The sequence below is a fragment of the Odontomachus brunneus genome, unplaced genomic scaffold (genome assembly GCF_010583005.1).
Source record: "Odontomachus brunneus isolate Ranch 3 - 2012 unplaced genomic scaffold, Obru_v1 Obru_scaffold_077, whole genome shotgun sequence".
NCBI classification, from domain to species: Eukaryota; Metazoa; Arthropoda; class Insecta; order Hymenoptera; family Formicidae; genus Odontomachus; species Odontomachus brunneus.
The window spans coordinates 1135214-1159494 of NW_022639527.1; the positions used below are offsets into that span (position 1 = coordinate 1135214).

Here is a 24281-nt window from a genome sequence, read left to right on the forward strand (position 1 = left end):
GAGATGTTTATAACAAACAGCAAACTAAAGATCTAATTAATTTTCTTCTTTTTCTTCAACTTTGGTTCCAGGCTTCCCTAGGAAATTTGCCCCAACGCTATTCTCCTCTTCAACTTCAATATTTGGCTCCAGGCCTTTCTAAGAGTTATGCCCCAACGCCATTATTCCGATTTGATATATTTCGAGAGTTAAAAAAAGTTTTAAAAATGTCTTAAAAAATTCCAAGGCACGTTCCAAAAAATCACAAGGTCCGAACTCGTTCGAACATATCTTGCCATTCTCCTCTAATTCTAATTAGTTCTTGAGTGCGCTCTCGCACGATCGAGTGATCAATCGATTACGATCGATTACGCGCTGCTAACTTCATGGAAAATTAAAACTTTCGATATTCAATATTTTCATTATGTAATTATATAAAAAAAGTTGGAGAAGCATCTTATTGACAGGTCAATTCTTATAAGAGATCAATCGTTATATATATGTGCAATAAATATATTGCACATTTAATACATAATATATATATATATATATATATATATATATATATATATATATATATATATATATATATATATATAACACATAAAATAATTGTGAAAGATTAATGATGTTGATTATTTTATAGAACTAGTTTTACAAATCATAACAAAGGTTGTCAATGCAACTTAATTAATTCTCAGTACAAGGGATATTATTTTACACTATTACATCCTACTCGTGTTTTATTTTATTGTTCTTCATGCTGTTCTTTTTCTGTTTATCGATACGTCGTTTCACCATCGGTTGCTTCTCTAATAACATTTCTTCAGTCATGGGTTCAATCAATTGACCGGATTTAGTAACCAGCGATGGTTGAATCAATCGTCTGTGAGCATTCTCTGGCACAAAGGTTCTACCCAGAGGAGCTCTGATGCTCGCTTCAAAATCCTTAACGGTAGTAAATGGATATGGCAGTTCACTGACAAGGTGCTCTTTTAACTTCTGATTCTCACCCTCGAAGATTATCACATCGCCTTTATTTTCGTCTTTACGCGGCACGTTCTTGGGAAACTTTAGTATAAATCGTCTGTTCTTACGTCTCATTTTGCTTTTCTTGATGTTTGTTCCCGCCCAGCTTCCCCATCCAGGTAAGCTCGTGTTAATAGTTTCTGGTTGCGAATTCTTAATCTAAAAGTATTTTGGGTATTAAATTTTAGATTAATTCTTGTCATATATATAATTTGCTGATATTCAATTAAAATAACGATATTTTAAAGAGCTCTTTGTATGTGTGAGATAGAATTAAGTATTAAAGAAAGTCAATGAAAGCTAGTACAGAATGTGTAAAAGTTGCGAGGATTAAAATATTTTATTAAAATATAAATTAAAGCAGAAGTAAAAACCACGCACATCATCGCACTTGGTATCATGCTAATAAATATAATCAAAAGTGTAAAATGAAAATCTTGAATATTAAATAATAGCAAAATTCTTAATTTCTTCATTAATGCAATTGTAAATAGCATCGCAAGGTTGTCGTATACAAACAATCGTTTAAAATATTTTACATACCTCCTCTTCTTTCTCCTTTCTGAATTCCTTCTCGGCATCGCTATTTTCCATTACTTCGTCTATGAATCTATCAAAGTTTTCTTCCTGTTCATCGTTATCCAGCACGTCCTCCTCATCTACATCTAAATCCGGTATTTCCGTCTTTAGATGCTTCGACTTTGTGTTCATCGAATGAGGATTCTGCAGATTGATTTCCCCCACGTAACTATTTGATTTAGTTGTGGGTTCTTGCTCAGTGTTCATTATTGTCTTTAAGGTCGTCAAATCTGTGTTCTGTGAATTTTCCTTACAAGCGGTTTCCTCTAATGGAAGATCCAATATGGGTTTCTGTTTATAATCTTTAAATTCCAGATTTGGCATATAGTTCTCGTTCTCTTTATTCGCCTTCTTCTTGCGCTTATTTACTTTGTTCTCTGTCTCAAGTTTCCTTTTTATTCTGTGCATCTTCAAGTTGACTTTATATTTTATGTTTTCTTCCACGGAATCAAACATATCGTCTATGTCTGCTACTTTAGGCGTTTTAGAGTCCATTTTCTTATTGCACTGCAATTCTTCGACATGCCACGTGGAGGTAAGTTCTACATTATGCTCATTTTTCACCTTAATTTTGTTCTTCTTGTTACATAATTTCGCTTTTTCCTTTTTCGAAACTATCTCATCCGAAATTACAGTACAGCTCGTACTCACTTTTTTACTTGCTTTTTTGACTTTGGTAGATTCTTTAGTCTTTTGATTTGAAGAAGTGACAGCAAAAGCAATTGTATCTAGAATTAAAAAAAGGAATATATTAAAGATAATCAATATATTATTATATAATGTAAAAGCGTAGTTATCTTATAAATTTTATTGAAAACGAATAAGTACGTACTTGCTTTATTTGGCTCAGAAATCTGTTTTTCTAACATATCATTTGATATATTGTTTAATTTGTTGACAGATGATTTGGATGTGCTATCAACCTTCGCGACACTCTCTTCTTTGGATTCCTCGTCCTTTCTATCGCGGCGCTTCAAACAATCTTTAGCAAATTCACTAACTTCAGACTCTGTCTTTGTATACGATTTCTTATCTTCATCTAATTTGTTGGCAGGCGACTTGGATTTGCTGTCAACCTTCGCGGCAGTTTCTCCTTCGGATTTCTTCTTATCACGATACTTCCGATAACTTTCAATCAAATCATTGACTTCAGACACCATTTCGCTATTGTTAGGTGGTTCCTCAACTATATTTGCAAACGTAAAGGACGTTTTATCTTCGTCATTATCGGAAGCTAACCTGACTTTTTGTGTCAAGTCTCTACCAATAGACAACTGCTTGGCAAGCTCCTGTCGAGTCTAATAATAAAATACGTTAATATATTGTTCTTCAATAATTAATGATTCTCATTAAAAATTAATCTTTCTTATCGAGTTTTAGATGAAGAAAAGATACTCACTTCCTTGTCATATTTAGCTCTGATCTGTTTATTCTTGGCCCATTGACCAGTGCTCTTATGTCTCAGCGACATTCGTTCTTCCGCACGACTCTTGTCCAATTGTTCCAACATTGTCAAGGCTTTTTCCGGATCAGTTTTCTGCAATTTCTCAAACTCCACCAACTGTTCCTTGTCTCTCTTCTTCCGCTCTATACGATGGAACTTTTTGCTTTTGATCTTACGTTGACGATGCGCCTTCGCCTCTTGATACGACTAAAAGTAAAAGAAGTAAAAGAACAATAAGAAACAACCTCTAGTTTAGTTTATTAGTTATGGTTATTAGTTTAGGTTATTAGTTTAGTTTGGACTACTTTCTCTGTTGTTGATAATTTCTAGATAATTGCATTATGAATATTTTTGTTTTACCTGCTGTGCCCTATATTTGGCAGTTTCGCTTCTTTTCTTCTTCATGTCCTTCAATGTCATTTGGGATTTTTCTTCTTCATTATCTCTTTTCTCCTTCTCCTGAGGTAGAGGTTCTTTTAGTTTTGGATCTAATTCTTCCAACTTTCGTTGTAAATCAGACTTAAATCTAAGATGATTTATGAAATCTGCTGGGGAGTCAATTTTCAATTTTTGCTTAGGAGTTCTCAGTGGAAAAGTTAAATGTGTTGCCGTTCTATTTTTAGCGACTATAGCATTCCATCTTGATAGATCCTTCAGAGTACGTTCAAAACCAAATCTCATTTTTACCTAGAAGTGATTTAAATTGATACAACTTTGTTTTGTCTTATATAAATTCTCTTATTAAATTAGATATTTGGAGCTTTTGCAATGTGAAATAATGTTTGTTTTGGTTTTTGGAGTTGTCAAATCCGTCACATCAGTGTTTGTAAGCTACTCAAACAAACTCACAAATCGCAAGACTAGAAAAACCGCAAGTATAGAAAAAAGTCGCATAGTTAAAAATTTTGCAAAAATTAAAAACATTCTTACCAAAGATATGAACAATGGAGAGCTCCAACAATCCAACAGTCAAAGAATAGAAACACAGATAGTGAGTTTACAAAAGCCAATATTTCGTGTTATAAAGGAATAAGAACAACCCGCAATCAAAACAGATATTGTAAACAGATAGGCCGATCTTAGAGCCGTCTATCATGGATTAAATTCAATAGAGGAAAATAAACATTACTTAACTCTTCAATATCCAATTGAGAATTCAAGCTGTTAGTTCGATTTTTTTTATGCACATATATATAATATATATTCATGAATAATTTCAGAAATAAGACTTTTATTTATAACGAATAAAAATTTATTTTAATTTTCTTATTTGATTATACATAAATCATAAGTGTTTAACACCAACGATTTGGCTCTTATTGTCCTTGATATTTATTTAAAAAAAACATTATTTAGTAAAATGTGAATTTTTATAGATAATAGAGGATACATGTTCACATTAGAAAGTCGCAAATATCAAGTTGCATATATATATACATTACGTCAAATAGCTTGACAATTTACCTTTTCAGCAGTTGGTTTTTCCAATGGCTTGGAAATAGTTTTGCATTTTTGAATAGATCGAAGCTTTTTTGTAATTTGGCTTTGATATCCTTTCTGTCCCAATGATTTAACCAGATCTCGAACCTGTACGGCATCCTTGTTGGTTGCCCTTTTTACAAGATGGAACTCTGAGACCTCTAAAGTGGGCTCACTCCTTTCCGCTTTATTTACTCTACAAAAAGAAGTAAAGAAAAATAAAAACATTCAGATCTGTAAAATTAGTGGCAAGCTTATTAATGCAAAATTCTTTTCACCTTTGCTTTTTATCAAGCTGTGTTACAGCTTCGACGAGTTTCGAGTGATTCTCCGAAACTTCCTGATCACTATTGTACGCGATTTCTAAGTCACTCATCTTTGCAATCGCATTAATTTAATATTTTCTGCAGTAACAATATAAACTTAACCTAGTCAATCTAGGTTTGCATATTAATTGAAGTTAGGTAAATGTTCTTTCGCTGCATACAGTAATATACATAACCTAAAAATAAATCACGTTGCACTTTTGCAAAGATTTAGGTCAATTATTCACGCAATCACATAAGATTATATTCTTCTTCTTCTTATTTTACTTGGACTCAGATTTATATCTATTGTCTATTCGCCCAAGATATCGAGGTACAAATTCCAAAAAAATCAGGTCTGAACATGGTCAAACCTTTGACTACAGATTTGTTCTTCCCAGCTGAACTTCTTGCACTAATTCAAGAAGTGTACACTGGTGCGTTTTCTAGCAGAAGTAACGTCAGAGGTTACTGTTCTTTCCAACGTGCAGCAGAACTTAGTGCAGCAGAACTTAATGCAAGAGTTCACTGAACTAGTTGCACTGAGTCTGGAGTTAGTGCAAGCAGTGCAGTGCAGTGCAAGGGTAAAAGTTACTGTACCAGTGCAAGTAGTTCAGGTGAAAAGAACAGATCTATAAAGATGGAAGAGATAAATATTGCAAAAATTAAAAGGAATGAAGGCAATATCCCAGATAGGTTCTGCGAGCAATTGAGACACATACATTAATGCAAGTACAGTAAATTCTTCATCTGAAGAATTATTTGCATCTAAAATTATGTGTTACGTCATATTGTTTCTATGGCGTTCTTTTCCATTCTATCTGGTGTGTCTGAACCTATGAACTTTTGCTGTACTTGCTAGTTCTAGTTCCGAACCAGTGCAGTTCTAGTGCAGCACTAGTTCGGTTGAAAAGAACAAACCTAATATAAAGCCAGGGGCACACGATGCTTGTTTTTGTGCTAGATTGCTTGCTGGATGGAAATACTCTGTTTTAATTGGTGTATTTCCATCCATCTTCAGAAATGCACCAATCAGCAAGCAATCCAGCATAAAAACAAGCATCGCCGCTGGCTTAAGTATGGACTGCCAGTTGACATTCTCACGCTTCTTCTTTTTCTTCTTTTAAAGCCAGCGGCACACGATGCTTGTTTTCGTGCTGGATTGCTTGCTAGGTGGAAATACTCTATTCTGATTGATCCATCTTCAGAAATGCACCAATCAGCAAGCAATCCAGCATAAAAACAAGCATCGCCGCTGGCTTAAGTATGGACTGCCAGTTGACATTCTCACGCTTCTTCTTTTTCTTCTTTTAAAGCCAGCGGCACACGATGCTTGTTTTCGTGCTGGATTGCTTGCTAGGTGGAAATACTCTATTCTGATTGATCCATCTTCAGAAATGCACCAATCAGCAAGCAATCCAGCATAAAAACAAGCATCGCCGCTGGCTTAAGTATGGACTGCCAGTTGACATTCTCACGCTTCTTCTTTTTCTTCTTTTAAAGCCAGCGGCACACGATGCTTGTTTTCGTGCTGGATTGCTTGCTAGGTGGAAATACTCTATTCTGATTGATCCATCTTCAGAAATGCACCAATCAGAACAGAGTATTTCCATCCAACAAGTAATCCAGCATGAAAACAAGCATCGTGTGCTGCTGGGTTTATTATGACCCGGAATTTCTATTCCATAAAGCCCATTCTAGAATTGCGTGAACGTGGTTGTAAGTGGTTGTAAGTGATTACGACAACCTATCAGAGTAAAGCAATCAGTGAATAAAACATTCGGATTGGTTGACTCTTACGTTCACGACTACGCTTACGCAATTGTAGAATGGGCTTAAGGGCCGCATACAGAAAAACTTAAGCAGTAAGACGTAGCAGTAAACAAATTGACCAATCATAGTCGTTGATTCTTCTTACGGTTCAAGAATCAATGACTGTGATTGGCTGATTCGCTCACTGCTTACGTCCTATGGCTCTTGCACACAGGACGCGGTAATGCTTGCCGCGCGGCGAAAGTCCACGTGACAGCCAATCAATATGTTGTTTTTCCGTAAGAGCTAGAAGGTTATTATGGAAAGCAGCATATTGATTGGCTGTCACGCGAACTTCCGCCGCACGGCAAACATTACCGCGTCCTGTGTGCAGGAGCCATTATCGTACGACGCATGTAATGGCTGCATTCAGCAGACTCAACAGTTGCACAACAGTTGAGTAATTTGTCAATGTAATTGGTCTAGATTTAGGGATCTAATAGCAAGAACCAATAATCGTTGATTGCTCACTGAGCGCTTTTTCTACTGAATGCGCCCAATATTAACCTTAATGCAGGATTCACACCGCGTCCAATATCCGATGTACGATGTCCGATATCCAATAAGAGAACAGCTTTTTATTAAAAAATTCAATTCTCCATTGGAAAGCTGTTCTGCTATTGGATATCGTACGTCGGACATCGGACGGGGTGTGAATCCTCCATAAGCCTCTCCTCTCTTTCTTGTAAAGTGAAAAATGACTCATAACGGCGCGAAAAGTTGTTGTTATGGTTAAACGTTAGAAAGAACGAATGTTTCTCTCCGGCGAATGAAATATTGCATACTTAATTTATTGTATTAAAGAAAAGGAAAATGAGTGCAAAACTCGACGGTTTACTCAGTCAAAAAAACCAAGAGCAATTGCACAAATTCGTGCAAGAGACATCAACCGATGAGGTAAACGAATTTTAAAAGCACAAACTTATTTTTATTTCTGTGTAGTTTTATTTTATATATATACATATATAAAATATATATATATATTTATATATATATATGTATATATATATATATATAAATATATATATTTATATTTATAAAATTATTTATATTTATATTTATATTTATATTTATATTTATAATTATTTATATTTATAAAATTAAAAACAAGTTTTTTTCAAACAAAACAATATTAAGTAAACAATTGTTTTTAGTTTGTAAAAATAATATCTAACAGGATTTGTGATCCAGACATTTCCAAGCTACTGGATGAGATCTTACAAGTATGTTCAGAATCTGAAAATTTGTATTCAAAGAGACTTAAATTAGTAGAGTCCACCTTGAAAGCTTTGGCTAAAGCTAAACTCTCAATTAGTCATGTGAATGACATTGTCAATAGAATAGTAATTGATTTCCCTAATTATCCAAAACTACATCTACTTAAATTGGTGGAATTTTGTCTGGTTAGCATCCGCAATAATGATGATGATTTCAGAAGGTATTAAAAAAAATTAATCTCATTTGTAAATTTATCAGAGCTAAATAGAAAATTAACTTTCTTAAATATTTCAGTTGGAAAGATCTACTGCCTGTTCTTCTGGAAGTGCTGGAGGAAGAGAAATATATTAATTATATGAATGGAGAAGTTTCTGGATCTAAGTACAAATCTCTCATTATCAACAACATATGTAACAGTGAATGGAATACAGAAATCATGCCTTCGTTGGCAATGATGTTCAGGTAAATATTCTTATCTTTAATGAAAAGAAAAAATAGAAGTAAATGCACATAGTTAACAAGCTGACTGTCTTGCGTTTAGAGATATGTCTTTAGAAAAAGAAGATCATGCCTTGGTGATCAATGTGCTATGCACAAGATTACAAAACATACCTCTTGAAGAGTTGCCTCCTTTTGTGCATCAGGCATTAAGACTCTGTAATAATCAGGATAGTAAGTATCTCTTAGAGGCACTGCGTAGGTACTTTACACTACGCTTTTCTCAGGCTAATTCCGATGATACAGATACCTTCGAGACTATTGGTAAGGAGAATATATCTCTGAGATTTAGATTGAAGAGATGTAATGCATTTGTTTGGATCGCTTTTGATTTTCTTTTTTATCACAGATACTATAAGTGTTAAGGAAATTCAAGATATTGAAAGTACAGTGTTATATCACATATATCAAGCAGCACAATTAAATCATCAGCATATAAGGGACTACATTCGCTACTCTAAAAATGTATTGAATGCTCCTGAAGCTATATTGGAGCCCTTTATGTTTTCGGTGTTGCTCACAGTTGCTTCTGTCTGTGAAGATCAGGTAACTACTTTAAGGCTGGTTTATACCAGCAGTAACATTGCTAATAATATGTGTTTCTAGCAGTGTTAAGCTTGATCTACAATATGTTATTTGCTTCTTGTTTCTTTTTCTTTATCCCTTTCTGACTTACACCTTAAGCCTTAGCCCAGATCTATAATATGCTTTTTGCGTCCTGTTTTTTTCTTTTTATCTCTAACTGAAACTTTTAAATTTTAGCCAGAAAAAGATAGTAAACAAGAAACAGGAAACAAAAAATATATTATGGATTGGACTTTAAACTAAAAAAAGATAGAATAAGAAACAGGAAGCAAAGAACACAATGTAGATTAGGCTTTACTGGCAAATGTAGATTGTTTCATTTAAAATTGCTGAAAACAAATCTTTCTAACAAATTATTTACGTTATAAAATAAGTCAATTATACTATTTGTTATTTTGGAGTGAAAAATTTTAACATGGAACATATTTCCAAACAATTACAATTTAAAATAACAAAAGTTTCCAAACATTTGTTTCCAACATTTTGAGAGAAACAAATGTTAATAAAAGTTACTTATTTTGGTAGCATTTTTTATTGCTTTATCTCTCACCAACATTGTCCAAAACATTATACTGAAAGCACATGTTGTTTGCAAGAAATTGAACTGGATAATGTTAGCAATATTGTTAATAACTAAGGTTATGACTTGACCAATCATACTATTAAAATTGTCAAATTTGTGTATAGCATATATTTGCTGATAACAACTTCCCTAACTATTTCTTAACTTCGTTGAAAGCATTTGAGAATATCATTTTTGCTAATAATGTTACTATAGGTAGTTTAATCATGGTAAATAATTTTCCTAACTTTGTCAGTGATATTTATATTTTCCACATTGTTAAAAATATATTTTGTAAGAAACGGTCAATAAATGGTTTTTTAGAAAACAGTTTTGCTAAAAACATTTCTGTCTTTTTTGCTATTGTTACTGCTATTTTTGCGATCTTAATGATTGAGATTAATTAATATTGCTTTATTTAAGTTTTAATTATATTGATTTTTATTATATTGACGTTTCTTATAATCTTCGAATGCTAATAAATATATTGCAGGTTTTCGAAATACTGCATGCAATTATGAGCAAACGGAATGAGAACGACAATAGACGGAAGAACAGCGTGTGGTTGAGAAAATTGATCCCCGATTCCTGCAGTATAATGACTGTGATGGTAAACATCATAGATGCCAGGTAAATTTGTATTAAGGTGTATCATATTATATAAAAAATTTAATATTAAATTCTTCAATAGTGAGAAGGATCGGCATTTAGTACTGAAAGGGCTCGTAGATCTCGCATTCGTTCTTATGGCTACAGAACAGAAATCGAAAACAAACGCGCATCCTTTGTGTCAAATTGGTGTAAAAGTACTCCAGAGGATTATGAGGAAACATCATGAAACTGTCGCAACTGTGCTCCAAACGCTGATCGATAAAATTATCGCAGGTGGATTATATATTTCTCAATACACTGGTAAGATCTTACAATATTATTGTGACATCGTATATTAATATCGTATTAGTATCATTGATAAACCTTTTGACTCGGCGCGTATCCTTAAAGGTACAATATATTTTTGTTAAATATATCATTAAAGATACGTGGATCGTCAAAATAAAAATATTTTGATTAATTTATCTATATTATTTGATGGAACTTTTGTTCTATTAAATGTATGATAATATATACAGTTCATTTATCTTTAAAAAATCGTTTTTATTTCATTTTTTTTTCTAATTTCTGATAATAAAAATATTGAATTTCTTCTGTTGAAATCATTTTTAAAATTAAACTTTTGAAATACTATTTAAACCAATCTGTTAAAATCCTCTGTTAAAATAATAATCCTCTGTTAAAATAACACTAAATTTTCGAAATGAAAATCCGGAACTTAAAAAATTAACATGCTATTCATCTTTGATTAGTATTAATATATAATTAACAGTATAAGTAATATTCATTTGCAGATTGTTTAACGTACATGTGCCGCAAATTGCCGATTCTCGTATTGGAACAGAAGGATTCCGTAATAAACTTCCTCAATCAAATCTCGTCTGTGCCCGGAGAGGTTTCCATCTTCATTATTTCTGCGATATTTCCATTGATAAACGCTTCAGCCGATATCAGAGAACAAGCAGTCTTAACATTAAGGATGACTCTCTATAGAAAGGGTACGTTTAATCGGCAAATGGCGATTAGCGGCCTGTTGGAAATGTTGAAGAACTTGAAGAATCATTCGTTGAGCGGCCCCGCGTTGAGCTCGAGCCAGTGTGTTACTTCAACGTCGATCAGCGGGAGTTCTATCTTGACCCAGGTATCGATTGCACGTTAGTCCTTCACATATCTTTTACTAGTACTACTACTACTAATACTGTATAATATAATTATACTAATATATAATTATACTAACACTATATAATACTATATAATCAATATCTCTCTTTTTCTCATATTCTATAGTTATATTCTATAATTTATATTCTATTTTTATGTATTATTTATACTATAATTTATTATTTTATTTTTGTTTATTTATTATTTATTCTTTGCCGTACCACGCGGAGGCAAAACGTAGGAGCGCAACGATATAAGCACAGGCAGTAGTGCGTTGTTCTTCCACTATCCTTCCTCTATCATGCAGCGCGTGCTTTTCCTTAATCTTCACAATTAATTTCTCGGTTATCACTGCGAATATCACAAAACGGTACAGGACTTTTATGTTCACCTTAACCCGTTCTGCGTTACCACAAATGCATGAGAAGAGTCTAGGAGACATCTGTATATATATTTTTTTTTATTTACTTATTTATTTACATAGTTTTAGATTCTAGAATACTAATACTTTTATATAATACTTTTGTACATAGAATGTACAATACGTCGATAAATTTGCAAAATGCATGGAATTTTATTTAAAAATTTATTTTTTTTTGCAACAATCGATTTTGCCCATCATTTTACGTACAAATATATTAACGTGAGGTTATTGAAAAACATATACTTTAGGAAATATTTCATATTTTATATTGAAAAGTGTCGAGACAAAATGTATATAGAATATTTCGAAACGTATTTCCGATTATTTTATCTCAGTATTTTTGTGGCAAAATGACTAAAGAAATTCACTCATATTTAAAAAAACCATATGATTTCATTTAAAAAATTAGAGTTAATCTTAACAAGATTTTTTAAGGCCACCTCAAAAAATATTATTATTTTTTTCCCTTGATATTCTGTAATTTTTATTAAACATTTAAATACTTTTTTTAAAAAAATATATTGTTTTCAAGATATTAAAATTAAAATGAGACATTTTAAAAATTAATTGTGAGAGAGAGAGAAAAAGAGAGTGTGTGTATATTCTATAATTATAATATTTTATTATATAATATTTTTATTTTGTTTTTAATATTTAAAAGTTAAATTAATGAATATATTAATTAATATTATATATATGAGTAATATGTGATAATTATATTTTATATTAATATTTATTTTTAATATTAGATTATATTTATATAGTTAATTTTAATAATAATATTATATAATTAACGTATTATTTTCCCTGTTTAAGGTGACATTAGAAAGAGGATCACAAGCAGTGAGATCTAAGACGGGATATAATAGAAGTTTAGCTTACGACCTGTTGGGCATTTTGCGAAAATGTTTCACTCACGAATATGAAGTCCGATTACACTTGTATAATAGTACGTGAATATAAGTACAATATTATACAATAAGAGAAAATTTACAATATTATACATTTCGTTGCTCCAAATAAAAATCACTGACCATCAACTACACAATCATTCAGGTTTGTACGACGTTGTGTCAAAAAACGTCGACGCCGCGGAATACATATTGGAGATGTTATTGCCGCACTTTAGATTATACTTCGAAGACGACGAAAACGTTGTACTGCCCATTAAGCTAGAACTGTGCACAACTATGCATGGGGAACAAGCTATTTCGCAGGAACCTCTGGCGGAACTGATATTTGTGTTACAAAAGATCTACATCAAAGCAGCCCTGCTGAAATCGTCTCTTGTAGACGAGCTGGCTGTTATCTTAGAGTCTCTCTGCAGACGAATGCCACGAGTCGATACGGAACATTTAAATCTGGCAAGTTGAAAGAAAATGATATTAATTGAAAGAGAATGTGTTAGAATTTTTAAAAGTGATTCTGTAAAACTTAGAAAAAAATTGAGACAATGTCTTCAATAGAATTTTTGTTTCGATAGGATGACAATCTCGACTTAAACAATTCCAGTGTTAAGTCGCAGGAAAAATTGCAGAACGTTCTAACGACGATCAAGATTTATGAGGCTCTTATATCCTTCAGAATCGGCGCGTGGTCTGTGAATTGCACAGAGACCGCGCAAAGTGTCAAGAATCTGTTCAAAGGATACATGAACTTGGTCGAATTTATGAAGGTAACGTATAATTTATTATAAAACAGGTGTAAGAGGAAAAAGATTTATAAGAGTTATAAGAGTTTATAAGTATAAAAGGTTTGTAAGAGTCAAGTCGCAGGATTTTAGTTAATTGTAGATTTGCTCATTCACACAGTGTGTTTACTTAAATTGTCAAACTAATATCCTGCAACACTTTCTTATATATATATGTATATGTAGGTCTTCTTTAATAATATATATTATATTCTATTAATATATTATTATTATTAATACATAAATTACACTTGTAATCAATCAATCAAACAGACGTGTAAAATAGGCCGAGCACTTTTCTTTTGTTTTAACAATCAACAAATATAATTGTAAAATTAATGTGACCAAATCCTGAAGAAGAAAAAATAGCTTAAAAAGATAAGTCGAGTGTTACGTTAAATTTTACGATAATTTATTATTTGCTAAAGCAAAAGTAAAGCGTTCAAACTATTTTACAAATCTGTTTGACTGCGTCACTTTATAAATACATCTTTTTATTTCTATATATTTCTATATATTCTATTTAATAATATATCTTATTATATCATATGTAAATTATATTATATTTATATTATATTTTATAGATCTTCTTTCTCTCTCTTTTATTTGATGTATTACAAAGATCTTATAATAGGTATGTTAGATTGATATAAAAGATTTTCTACTAAAAGGATATCATGTTGATTAAATAAAATAAAAAACGAAATTATCCAATACCGAAATATTAATAACTTTATATTATAATGAACATCGAATCGGTATTTTTTTAATATTAAAAGAATTTCTGTTGTCCCCTTATAATATCTAGTCTTTCTACAAGAATTTAATAGGAAATTATATCTTTTGCTCTAATCTAATATTTGTATAATTCATTGTCTAATATCTTCATATTATATCTTAATATTACGAAGATAATTAATACAAAGCTTATTTGATCGTAGCGTGTACCAAAAGCCAAGAAAGGTCAAGGCAAAAATAAGAAACAAAACGATCCGAATAATACGACCATAAAGAAAGCTGGCCGATCGAGTAACATAAAGCTACCGACTAGTATTTTAGATTTGTCTATAGTGTGCAAAAGTTTGTCACTTTTTTACTTGTAAGTATCTTTTCGTAAGTAGTATATATGTGTGTGTGTGTGTACACTCTATTATAACCTATTATAATAATACAATATCATAATAATGTGTAAATGAATAATGTAAACAAAATCAACTGTAAAATTGAACTATAACAATATATATTATTAGATTTGTTCGTTTTCAAAGTACTTCTGCACTTGTATAATAAATTAAAATGAAACAAATATACTTTTTTCCACTCTAACTTATTGCATTAATGTGCATTAGTTCAGAAATTCTCTGAAAACGAATAGATCTATTATCATATAAAAAGTACAAAAAAGTGGAATACTTGGTTTGTAAGTGCTACAATCAATTTTATTGGCGTAATATAACAATTAACACTTACTAAAATTGTTATATCCTAAAATCAATTGTAGAGCACTTATATTACTTATTTCGTTTCTTTTTTTTTATTTTTATAGTCACATAAGAGGAATTAAAATATTATAACTGATTCATTATTATTAGGAAATCCGTTCCTTGGGCAAATGCGGATCAAGTAGTCGCGTTAATAGATTATTATGATTTTTATCACTACATACTGCGAACGCTGCTGCAAATCTTGCAAAACGTCAAAACCTTAACGGAATACAATTTACGGAAGCACAAAGATCAAAACATGAGAATTTACTGCAAAATTGGAAAGTAAGGGAGACTTGTAAGAGAATACAACGTTTCTCTCTTCTCTCTGTGAACTTTAAATTCTTTCTTTCTATAATTTAGATTACTATACGATCACATTATATTGGATTTCAAGAAAGTACTCGATATGGATGAACAAGGAAGTATTCTAGCGCTGGAATGTTTCAAAGAGTTATGTTGCCTGATCTGCACCACTTTCTCTACCGAATTACCGCGTTTTCTTAATGATATTGTTCGTGAGTGTTTGAAATTATGAGTGTATAAAATATTTTCTAATATGTGCTGAAAAATATATATATAATATGTATGTAATATTATATTTTAGCTGACGACCAAAATCAATCGGATAATCTTAACGCACAATTAGTGGTCATGATTTCCGCTTTAAGAACAAGCTTCAGAACGTTCTTCGGCGAGAAGGAGGAGCACGAGGAAAATTCCAAGAAGATATTCTGCACGCTGCTAGATATTATTCGTCAGTTGACGCAAGAAATTAATTTTTATGAGACACACGACGACAAAGTCGGTATTCTTCATAATCAATAATCAAACTTTATCGAATAAATGAATAGAACATTAAAGCATATTAAAATCTGTTGCATAAGATATTCGAGTCGATAATGGAGTTCACACAACTGGAGGGTATGGATTCTCAATCCTCCTTAATTATTTTTCAAATCTTATTATGGATAGAAGAGCGTAATGAAGAGTACGGCGAATTATTAATCGATATCACTCTTTCGCTATGCGAGAAAGTGGGCAGCGTCGATAAGGTATGTATATAATCAGTACACAATATAATTCATGTATAATTCAATATACATCATGTTACAATACCTATTTTATAATGTTAAAAAAAATTGTTTGATTAAATATTTAATCAATATTATATATTAATATATAATTTAATTAATATGTTATAGATTATATGACTTTTATTTTTAAAAAACAAAGAAAATCAATTTTTATATAAAAATAGGATTTTTAAATTCAGAAAATTGATTTTATGTATATTAATTTTCTGTGAAATTGCATACACAAGGCTTCGTTAAAAATTTATTAGTGTATTACAGACTGAGATACCGGAGAATAATAAATTCAAGATTGTGCATGAAGACACAGCGTTGCAGCTTTATAATTTGGCGAATAACTCAGTGAAAGAAAAATTAGAGAACGTGTCATGGCTATTGGTGCGACTTAAAGCCGAACAGAGCATAGCTTGTCCACCTGGTGCGGATTTAGAAGCACGTGTGTATACTTTCGTATTTATATCAGTTAATTTGGTATCTATACATTTCGATAGTAAAATGTTCAATCTAAAACTTTATAACGTATATACATTTACGAAACAGATCAAGAAAAGCTGAGAACGCAGGAACGTAGTCTGTGCAGACAGTTGACGCATATTATACAGATACTATATACCTTAGCCGATGTTGCTATTAAACCAGGACCATCGACAGACTTTATGTTCAAGAATTTACAACACCTATACAATATGCTTAGCAATCTTACCAAATATTTCTACACGAAGTCCAGTAAACAGAACGCAGCATTTCAATCAGTCAAGTAAGAGAAAATCTTTATATGTGTGATATTGTATTAAAATATTAATATTAAAATATTTATTCTCCTATATTTAAAATTTGCACGGTATAGAGAGTTATTCAATTTGGCTCCTGAGTTGATGCCGCGTCCTTCGTAAATTAATTTCCGAACATTAAAATATTTATATTAAACAATTTATATTAAACAATGTACACAAATTTGTTTTTCATTGTACTTTTTACAATATAACTATTTTCTCTATGCAATTTCAGATTTATTCAAGTAATTCAGTCGGCCGGGAAACCATTGAAATCCGCATTTTACAATTTAATAACACATACTGAGGTATCTATGTGAGATATACTGTTTTCAATTTTTCACACAAATAATGTAAGATACGTATATATATCTGTATCTATATTACATATGTGCAGGAAAATCAAAAAGGAAAGCCGAAAGCTGATTCACATGTACAAAGGAATAAAGTTTTAAAAGAGACCAAAATCATACCAAAAGTGGTATACGAGATTGAACAATTCCATAAGGAGATTCTATTACTCGAGAAGAAGACTGGCGTGAGTATTCTACTAAAAAATATATATACTAGTATATATAGCAATGAAATATATACTCTTATAGACTACAAAACTTTTGTTTTATCTTAATTCGTACCATGTCTTCACAAGAGCTTCAGAGGTTGTTCTGAGACACTTTATGTATGTGTGTGTACGCGTGTGTGCGTGTGTATACAGGGTATCCCAGATTCTCCTTCGCAATTTTTGTGGGAACGTAGGACTGATTGAGGTGAACATAAAAGACCCATACCGCGTTTTTTGCGATATTCGCAGTAAATCTCGAAATTAATTAAAGAAGATTGATAAAAGGTTATGCGATATGGTAGACACACACACATACACACATATATATATATATATGGTAGACACACACACATATACACACACACATATATATATATATATATTAAAATAGGAGAATAAGATATAATAAATTTATTTAGGTGCCACTCGAAACTTATATAAAACACAGCATAACACGAGATTTCCGTATAAAAAACACGCAATTATCAGAAGCATTGGAGAAAATGGATATAAGCCTGGTAAGAATACAGATGATTATTTTTTTCTGTTTAATTACTCCTTTAACTTGTATATTTCATATTTACAACAGCTTGAAACGCAGAATAGTCACCGCGATAATGCAAATACATCCAAAGCAGATCTGGATGTGTCTATAGCATCATCCACATCATCCACAAGACCGACACCATTAAAACGACGTAAAAGATCAGACCCTTAAAATTGTATAACTACAGCTCTTATAAATTATGTATTTTTACTACCTCAAATTACCTTAAAGTCCTTTGTACTTCGCCGGCCATGTCGGATTTGTGACGTCAGAAACGAGGGATAAAATATACTGACAAAAGTTGCGTATCATTTCTGAATAAAGATAAATAATGACGAAAGAGATATTTGAGATTATTTGAGCATATTTGTAAAATTGTCCCAAAGATATCCCTTTCCTTTGATAATCAATAAATAGATATATAATAAATAATGAAATAAGATATGTGACATAAAATAAATCTGTTTTGTCTGCATGCTTTATTTCACTATTTATTATATACTATTTATTATCACTGTTTATTACACATTTGTTATACTGACTATTTACTGGTCGTCAGAGGAAAGGAACAGTTTTCAGAAAATTTTACAAGTGTGTGCTCAAACGATTTTAAGTTACTCTTTCGTCCGTATTTGTCTTTATTTAGAAATGTCACACGACTTTTATCAGTGTCATTCCTCGCTTCTGATGTCACAAATCTAACATGACCGCGACGAAGTATAACGAGTTTTAACACAATATATAAGTCCATTGTTCTTTTCTATTTTTTTAAATAAATTTTTTATACAGGCTTAATAAAATACATACTAAAATCTCATTGGTAATTTTGCATATTATATATAAAAATTTGCATTTTATTATATATAAACATACTATTCTTACAATGACGTGTTTGTCAATCACACTTCGATCATTACATATTAATAATATTAGTAATTGTTTTATTATATCTTCTAAATATAAATTATCCATGTTATCTTACAAAATAAAACAACTGTAATTTTAAAGATGCACTATGAATTATGCGACAAAATCCAAAGGCCTATTGAATCCACCCTTTCTATTCATATATTGCCTATATTTCCTTTTCAAGATGACATGAACTGCGCCTACATCGTTGCCTTCCACTTTCTTTCCTTTAGTAGTATCAAAATCACAAAATCCCATTATTCTCATCATCTCTTGCTCTTCTGGTGTTTTACCTTGAAGATCTGCTTCTGTAATATAGAAGATGATTATGATATTTTATTTCAATTATCATTAGTATTATATTAATTAACTAATAATATCGCTTAATAAAAATAATAGTTTAATGCTATTAAATAATGATATTATACAATATATTTTAAATATTGTATTTTAAAATATTGTGATTATTAATAATTATATATAGTATCTAACAATAAGTGTCTCCCCACATCTTGTATACATAGATTAGATCAAACTGAATACAAAATTCTTCTAATATTTTGCGAACCGCATAAAATTTTTAGTTATTAATTAAAAGCGGATGGATGTGGATCACAAATGATACGTATGCAGATAGATTGTGATAGCGTCGCCTGCTTTTATATGCTTGTACTTTAGGTTAAAAATCCTCTACCACTTTGCAAATAACCATATAGATTTTTTTAGTTATTAATTAAAGAAGATAGGCGAATGATCGCATGCGATAATGCATCATTACTCTTTAATTAATAACTAAAAATATAAGTGGTTATTTGCAAAATAGTATTTTTTTGTTCAATTTGACTTAATCTACAAGTAAACGACGACGACCTTCGTAATCACAGCCGTATCACGCGTCATCATTCGCTAGCCTTCTTTAAATAATAACTTAAAATTTTACATGGTTATTTGCAAAATAATACAAGAATTTTGTTCAGTTTGACCTAATCTACATGTTAAATCACAAGACACTGATCATGAGGCACTCTTAGTAGTATCAAAGAAACCCTGCATATAAAGCTTATTCTAATAAGATGTTTCAGTAAAACCTATATCATAAGTACTGTTAAACGATATAGATTATCATAGAATGTTTTTTTTTTCAAACTTTGGCATTCTCTATAAACTTTTTTTCTTTTATTATTAATAAAAAAGTATGAAATATAAAAACCGCAGATATATATATACACACACATACACATGTATATACATATATTATGAATCTATTGGACGAGATCTTTGAACTGTTGCTTGATATAAGTTATGAGGGAACGTTTTTCCTAACTTTAGCACTGCCTAGTGTGTGAACAAACTAAAGCCTACATAGGAAAATGAATATTATCATGTTTTTTCTTATAAAAAGTGAATTAAATAAAACAGATGTGAATCAAAATTACTCTAAACATGTAGGTGTCTTGATACTTAATGTTCATTGTAAGTTAAATTTAATTGAAAATGTAAATTTTATTTTTTCAAAATCATAATAAATAAGAAATAAGAAATAAGAATAAATAAGAAATAAGATATAAGATTATTAAATAAGAAATAAGATATTATGCTAGATGCAGTAGTCTTTTAGCTCATCGTGCACAGAAAGTTATCAGAATAGAAGATTCTCATTTTGAACATTTGTTATGATTTTGGACAAATTCATTCCAATTAAATTTAATTTGATTAATTTGATTTTGTTTCACATAAAATTATCTTATTGTTTGAATAAAGGACAACAAGAGTTTTCTTATAACGAAATTTAACATTTTATGTTATTTTATTCTATATTTATTTTATTCTATATTTACTGGAATGCTTCCTTAGTTTTCAGAAAAAATTATGAAACCTAAACTATAATAAATAATTAGAACAAAATTGCCATTAACTAAATTACTATTAAAAGTAGCTCATTTCAACCCCTTTAAGAAAAATTTTGACCACTTTCCCACAGGTGTAGATAGATAAAAATGTTACCATCATATTTAGTGATTCAAAAAATGTAAGATTATATGTGTAACTTACATTACAATTTTAGATCAAAGTTAGCCCATTTTATCCATTGTCCTTTCACTATCCAAATGTATTTTTCTCCAAAACTATTTGCTGTTTTGAAATAATTTTTTTTTTAAAGTATGAAAAATCTAAAAAAGTCTAAAAATTAAAAAATCTACTTACCTCAAAGTTTAGACATTAAGAAATTCAGAGATTGTTAGACCTTCAGCTTCCTGATATAATATCAAAAATATATTAAACCATTCTAACAACTCTTGCTTAAGACAAAAATAATACAAAGATTATTAAACATTTATAACATTTGATAAGCAATATAAGTTATTTTTTAAAAATACTTTTTAGACTCTAATTTGGAGATAAATATCTCAAAAAGTGTGTGCTATAGGAAAATAGTTTATACTATAGGATAATAGTTTTTAGTAAACTTCCCTATTTTCCCCATTTTCCCTATTCTAGAAGCCTCTAAAAGGTTGTGTATTTTTACTGAAACACCTTGTATATAGAAATATTGTCTGTATTGTACAATACACTTAACATATTGTAGTTTTAAGAAACATACTGTCTAAACATTAATACCTGTAATTACTGGTCGCTCATTTGTTGGTTTTGGTTTATGTTTTGATCTATCTCGTTCTCTGGACCTGGATCTGGTGTATGATCTCCTATGCCTGTCTCGTTCACGTTCTCGTTCTCTGTCCCTTGACTTCACTCTGTCTCGTTCTACTGATCTACAAGTGTTTGAAAGATACAAAACTTCATTAGTACGATGAGAAATTATTGTATAAATGAGGAATCATTAATGCAAATAAGAAATAAAAATTGGGATAGTAATTATTTTTTCCTTTAGCATACTACCTTCGTCTTCTCTCTCGCGATCGTCTTCTTCGTCGATCTCTATCGCGTTCTCGTTCCCGTGACCGGTCTCTTCGCCTTCCTGGCGATGGTGTTCGACTTCGACCCATTCTACAAAATATTATAAATCGTAAATTACAAGTATCAAAATAAATTAAGAGAAATAAGATTGGTTAAACAATTATAATTGCTCCACTATATACACGAAAAAATTTAAATAATCTCTATTTAAAACTCAGTTTCGTGTTCAAACTGAAGAGGTTAGGTCGTTACATTACTACAAGCATACTATAAAATTTACGAAAATTATTTGCAAGTACTAATAAAAAGTGAATAATTAGCAATATGCCTGGCTATATCACTAGATTAATTAGTTAATATTTATTTATTAAAAAAACAAAAGAAATTCTAATCAAACTAACATTTCACTTGCCTCACATTACACAGCAAACCAAGCAAATTAGAAACTCTGTTTTTCGCCCTTCTTCGTTACAGGTTTGCTAACCTGATCTTCAATTTTCGTTTATAAACTAGAAACGCGCAAAGCTACGTTCCAACCAAGGCTGTGTTCGGAAACGTCATTCGAGTCTTTGACTATGAGGGTGCGTTCTTTTATTCGCAACCGATACAACCCAAAGCATCCGATGCATAATTTAATCGTTCTGTACATACATCCAGTTGCGCACATCAAGCTGCAGACTGCGTAAATCTTGACCGTTCTTTAATTTAAGTTACAAGCAGAATCATGCAACTACTTGCAACTTTTAGCAAACCAAGCGGCTGCCGAAAAATTGAAGCCTGAGTTCCGAATGTGCAGGAACTTTAAGTACGAATACTGTTCTTTGGTGTGCAGAAAGTAGTGCGTTGAAATGACTCGGAGAAGTATTATCGGAAACACCCAGGGTATCAATCATGAATCTTTTCACGTAAGTTTAAGGATATTTATAAATAACTTTTCACGATTTCATGCTAGAGAAAAAAGTTATATGATCGATAGTAAAATTAAACTTACGTGAAAAGATTCATGATTGATACCTTGGATGTTTCCGATAATACTTCTCCGAGTCATTTCCCTAGAGCAGAAATAAGTTACAGACATCACCATCTACTACTATTATATGATTCATGATTATATGACAACCCAAAGCTACCTAGACTGCGTTCCGAAATTCACTGCCAGTACTGAAAATCTATAGTATACGTAACATAAACTATAGGTCTGGCAGTACTGGCAGTGAATTTTAGAACGCAGCCCTAATAATGGCTGCATTCAGCAGACTCAACAGTTGCACAACAGTTGAGTAATTTGTCAATGTAATTGGTCTAGATTTAGGGATCTAATAGCAAGAACCAATAATCGTTGATTGCTCACTGAGCGCTTTTTCTACTGAATGCGCCCATTGTCTCACGACTAATGTTGCCGAAGTTGGTATATTTGTACCAGATTTGGTACTTTTTCTTCACAATTGGTACGTTAGTACTACAATGCATAAAATTGGCACAAATAGGGCTAGTCTTAATACATTTGGTACTTTTTGGTTCACCAGAGTTGCGTTCCAAAATCCTACTCGGCGAGTAGAGTAACATTCAATTAATCAATCCCACACAGAACAAATATCCAAAATATATCTCATAGATATCCTGTAGATATCGCAATATCTATAAGATATCCATGAGATGTATTTTGGATATTTGTTCTGTATGGGATCATGACAAAGAAATCGTAGTTATCTTTATTCTGATTGGTCATTAAATACTACCTTACCCGTTAAATAGAGTTTTAAAACACAGCCCAGATAGTCAATTAGAAATCTTTTCCCCTAACGTGTATTCATCTTCTAATGATTATGTTTCGCTCAGCACTCGTACTGACGCTAGATGTCGTTCTATTCTCGCTTCTCATTATATGTTGTAGAAATAGAAAACATAGAAATATAGAAACGAGAATAATTTAACATCATTGCGAATGCTATGTAGTACCTAATATTAAAAGTCAATTAAGTTAAAATAAGCTTAGCATCTTAGTAACAAAATTACAATTTGTAAACTGTTATTAAAAACTACTTTTCAACTAGATTATTTCTACTTTTTTATAAATAACATAAAAAGGTAAACAATTTCGTTCTAAACAAATCTTTTGTATATTTGATAGAATGAATATATCATATTATATATGTTATTTTTGTGATTTATATTTGTGATTTTCAGGCAACTTTTTATTATATTTTTTAAGTTAATAATAATGTTCGATATACGCAATGAACAAAAATAAAAAAGGACATAAGTCTAGTACATTTTGACGGAATCTGGTACATTTTTCTGGTACTAAAGTTTTCTTCCCGCCGGCAACACTGCTCACGATTGCAAGCAGTGGGTTAGGCAGAATAATACCGTGACAGATGCATGAGATAATTTTATAAAATTGTATTATTGATTATAAAATCATCTGGTGTTGTTTTCTAATAAAATGTTATTAATTAAAGTTATATAACTATTAAAATATATATTATATTTTTCAAATATTATTCTAAAGTAAAAAGTTACACTGTTTTAACCTTGCAAGTATTGTTTTTACAACATGTAAGTTTGTTGAAATATTGAAGATTATACTAACTTTATGACAATATTATAATGTAAGCT

The 24281-nt window shown here is 31.0% G+C and overlaps 3 protein-coding genes across 15 annotated transcripts; 1 reads left to right on the forward strand and 2 right to left on the reverse strand.

The window, feature by feature from the left end:
• Positions 1–596: 596 nt before the first annotated feature.
• On the reverse strand, positions 597–5344 carry LOC116847398 (U3 small nucleolar RNA-associated protein 14 homolog A-like). 4 transcript variants are annotated; one of them, XM_032822353.1, is made up of 8 exons: positions 5190–5344; positions 4789–5012; positions 4496–4706; positions 3392–3718; positions 2987–3238; positions 2420–2885; positions 1552–2315; positions 597–1167 (listed from the first exon to the last, which is right to left on the reverse strand). In XM_032822353.1, exons 2-8 carry the CDS (start codon positions 4884–4886, stop codon positions 712–714), a joined length of 2574 nt encoding a protein of 857 aa, XP_032678244.1. In that variant the 5' UTR covers positions 4887–5012; positions 5190–5344; the 3' UTR covers positions 597–711. The 4 variants fall into 4 exon arrangements, with proteins under 4 accessions (XP_032678244.1, XP_032678242.1, XP_032678246.1 ...); XM_032822354.1 differs by having other exon boundaries at positions 700–928; positions 1077–1167; positions 4789–5344; XM_032822351.1 differs by having other exon boundaries at positions 4789–5342.
• A 1979-nt stretch (positions 5345–7323) lies between these two features.
• LOC116847393 (Fanconi anemia group I protein) lies at positions 7324–18844 on the forward strand. Of its 9 annotated transcripts, none has more exons than XM_032822341.1 (23): positions 7324–7524; positions 7819–7850; positions 8063–8065; positions 8140–8307; positions 8387–8607; positions 8693–8889; positions 9984–10120; positions 10182–10402; positions 10897–11243; positions 12504–12636; positions 12744–13051; positions 13171–13362; positions 14319–14476; positions 14970–15146; positions 15225–15379; positions 15469–15665; positions 15749–15916; positions 16217–16391; positions 16496–16712; positions 16964–17036; positions 17126–17266; positions 17710–17808; positions 17880–18844. In XM_032822341.1, the coding sequence occupies exons 1-23, from the start codon at positions 7441–7443 to the stop codon at positions 18006–18008; spliced, it is 3732 nt and encodes a 1243-aa protein (XP_032678232.1). In that variant the 5' UTR covers positions 7324–7440; the 3' UTR covers positions 18009–18844. The 9 variants fall into 9 exon arrangements, with proteins under 9 accessions (XP_032678232.1, XP_032678230.1, XP_032678233.1 ...); XM_032822343.1 differs by having other exon boundaries at positions 7374–7524; positions 7782–7850; XM_032822344.1 differs by having other exon boundaries at positions 7377–7524; positions 7805–7850.
• On the reverse strand, positions 18671–22236 carry LOC116847395 (U4/U6.U5 small nuclear ribonucleoprotein 27 kDa protein). 2 transcript variants are annotated; one of them, XM_032822348.1, is made up of 4 exons: positions 22075–22236; positions 21645–21752; positions 21366–21517; positions 18671–19054 (listed from the first exon to the last, which is right to left on the reverse strand). In XM_032822348.1, the coding sequence occupies exons 2-4, from the start codon at positions 21749–21751 to the stop codon at positions 18858–18860; spliced, it is 456 nt and encodes a 151-aa protein (XP_032678239.1). In that variant the 5' UTR covers position 21752; positions 22075–22236; the 3' UTR covers positions 18671–18857. The 2 variants fall into 2 exon arrangements, with proteins under 2 accessions (XP_032678239.1, XP_032678240.1); XM_032822349.1 differs by having other exon boundaries at positions 22064–22224.
• Positions 22237–24281: the final 2045 nt, after the last annotated feature.

Coding starts and splice junctions, on each gene's coding strand:
- LOC116847393 (XM_032822339.1), top strand. CDS start 7,441: ATGAGTGCAAAACTCGACGGTTTACTCAGTCAAAAAAACCAAGAGCAA. Junction 13,363..14,318: donor ACTTGGTCGAATTTATGAAG/GTAACGTATAAT, acceptor ATTTGATCGTAG/CGTGTACCAAAAGCCAAGAA. Junction 17,809..17,879: donor AGAAAATGGATATAAGCCTG/GTAAGAATACAG, acceptor TATTTACAACAG/CTTGAAACGCAGAATAGTCA.
- LOC116847398 (XM_032822353.1), bottom strand. CDS start 4,886: ATGAGTGACTTAGAAATCGCGTACAATAGTGATCAGGAAGTTTCGGAG. Junction 4,707..4,788: donor CAGCTTGATAAAAAGCAAAG/GTGAAAAGAATT, acceptor TTCTTTTTGTAG/AGTAAATAAAGCGGAAAGGA. Junction 2,886..2,986: donor GAGCTAAATATGACAAGGAA/GTGAGTATCTTT, acceptor TTTTATTATTAG/ACTCGACAGGAGCTTGCCAA.
- LOC116847395 (XM_032822348.1), bottom strand. CDS start 21,751: ATGGGTCGAAGTCGAACACCATCGCCAGGAAGGCGAAGAGACCGGTCA. Junction 21,518..21,644: donor TCGCGAGAGAGAAGACGAAG/GTAGTATGCTAA, acceptor AAACACTTGTAG/ATCAGTAGAACGAGACAGAG. Junction 19,055..21,365: donor TGAGCGACCAGTAATTACAG/GTATTAATGTTT, acceptor TCTATATTACAG/AAGCAGATCTTCAAGGTAAA.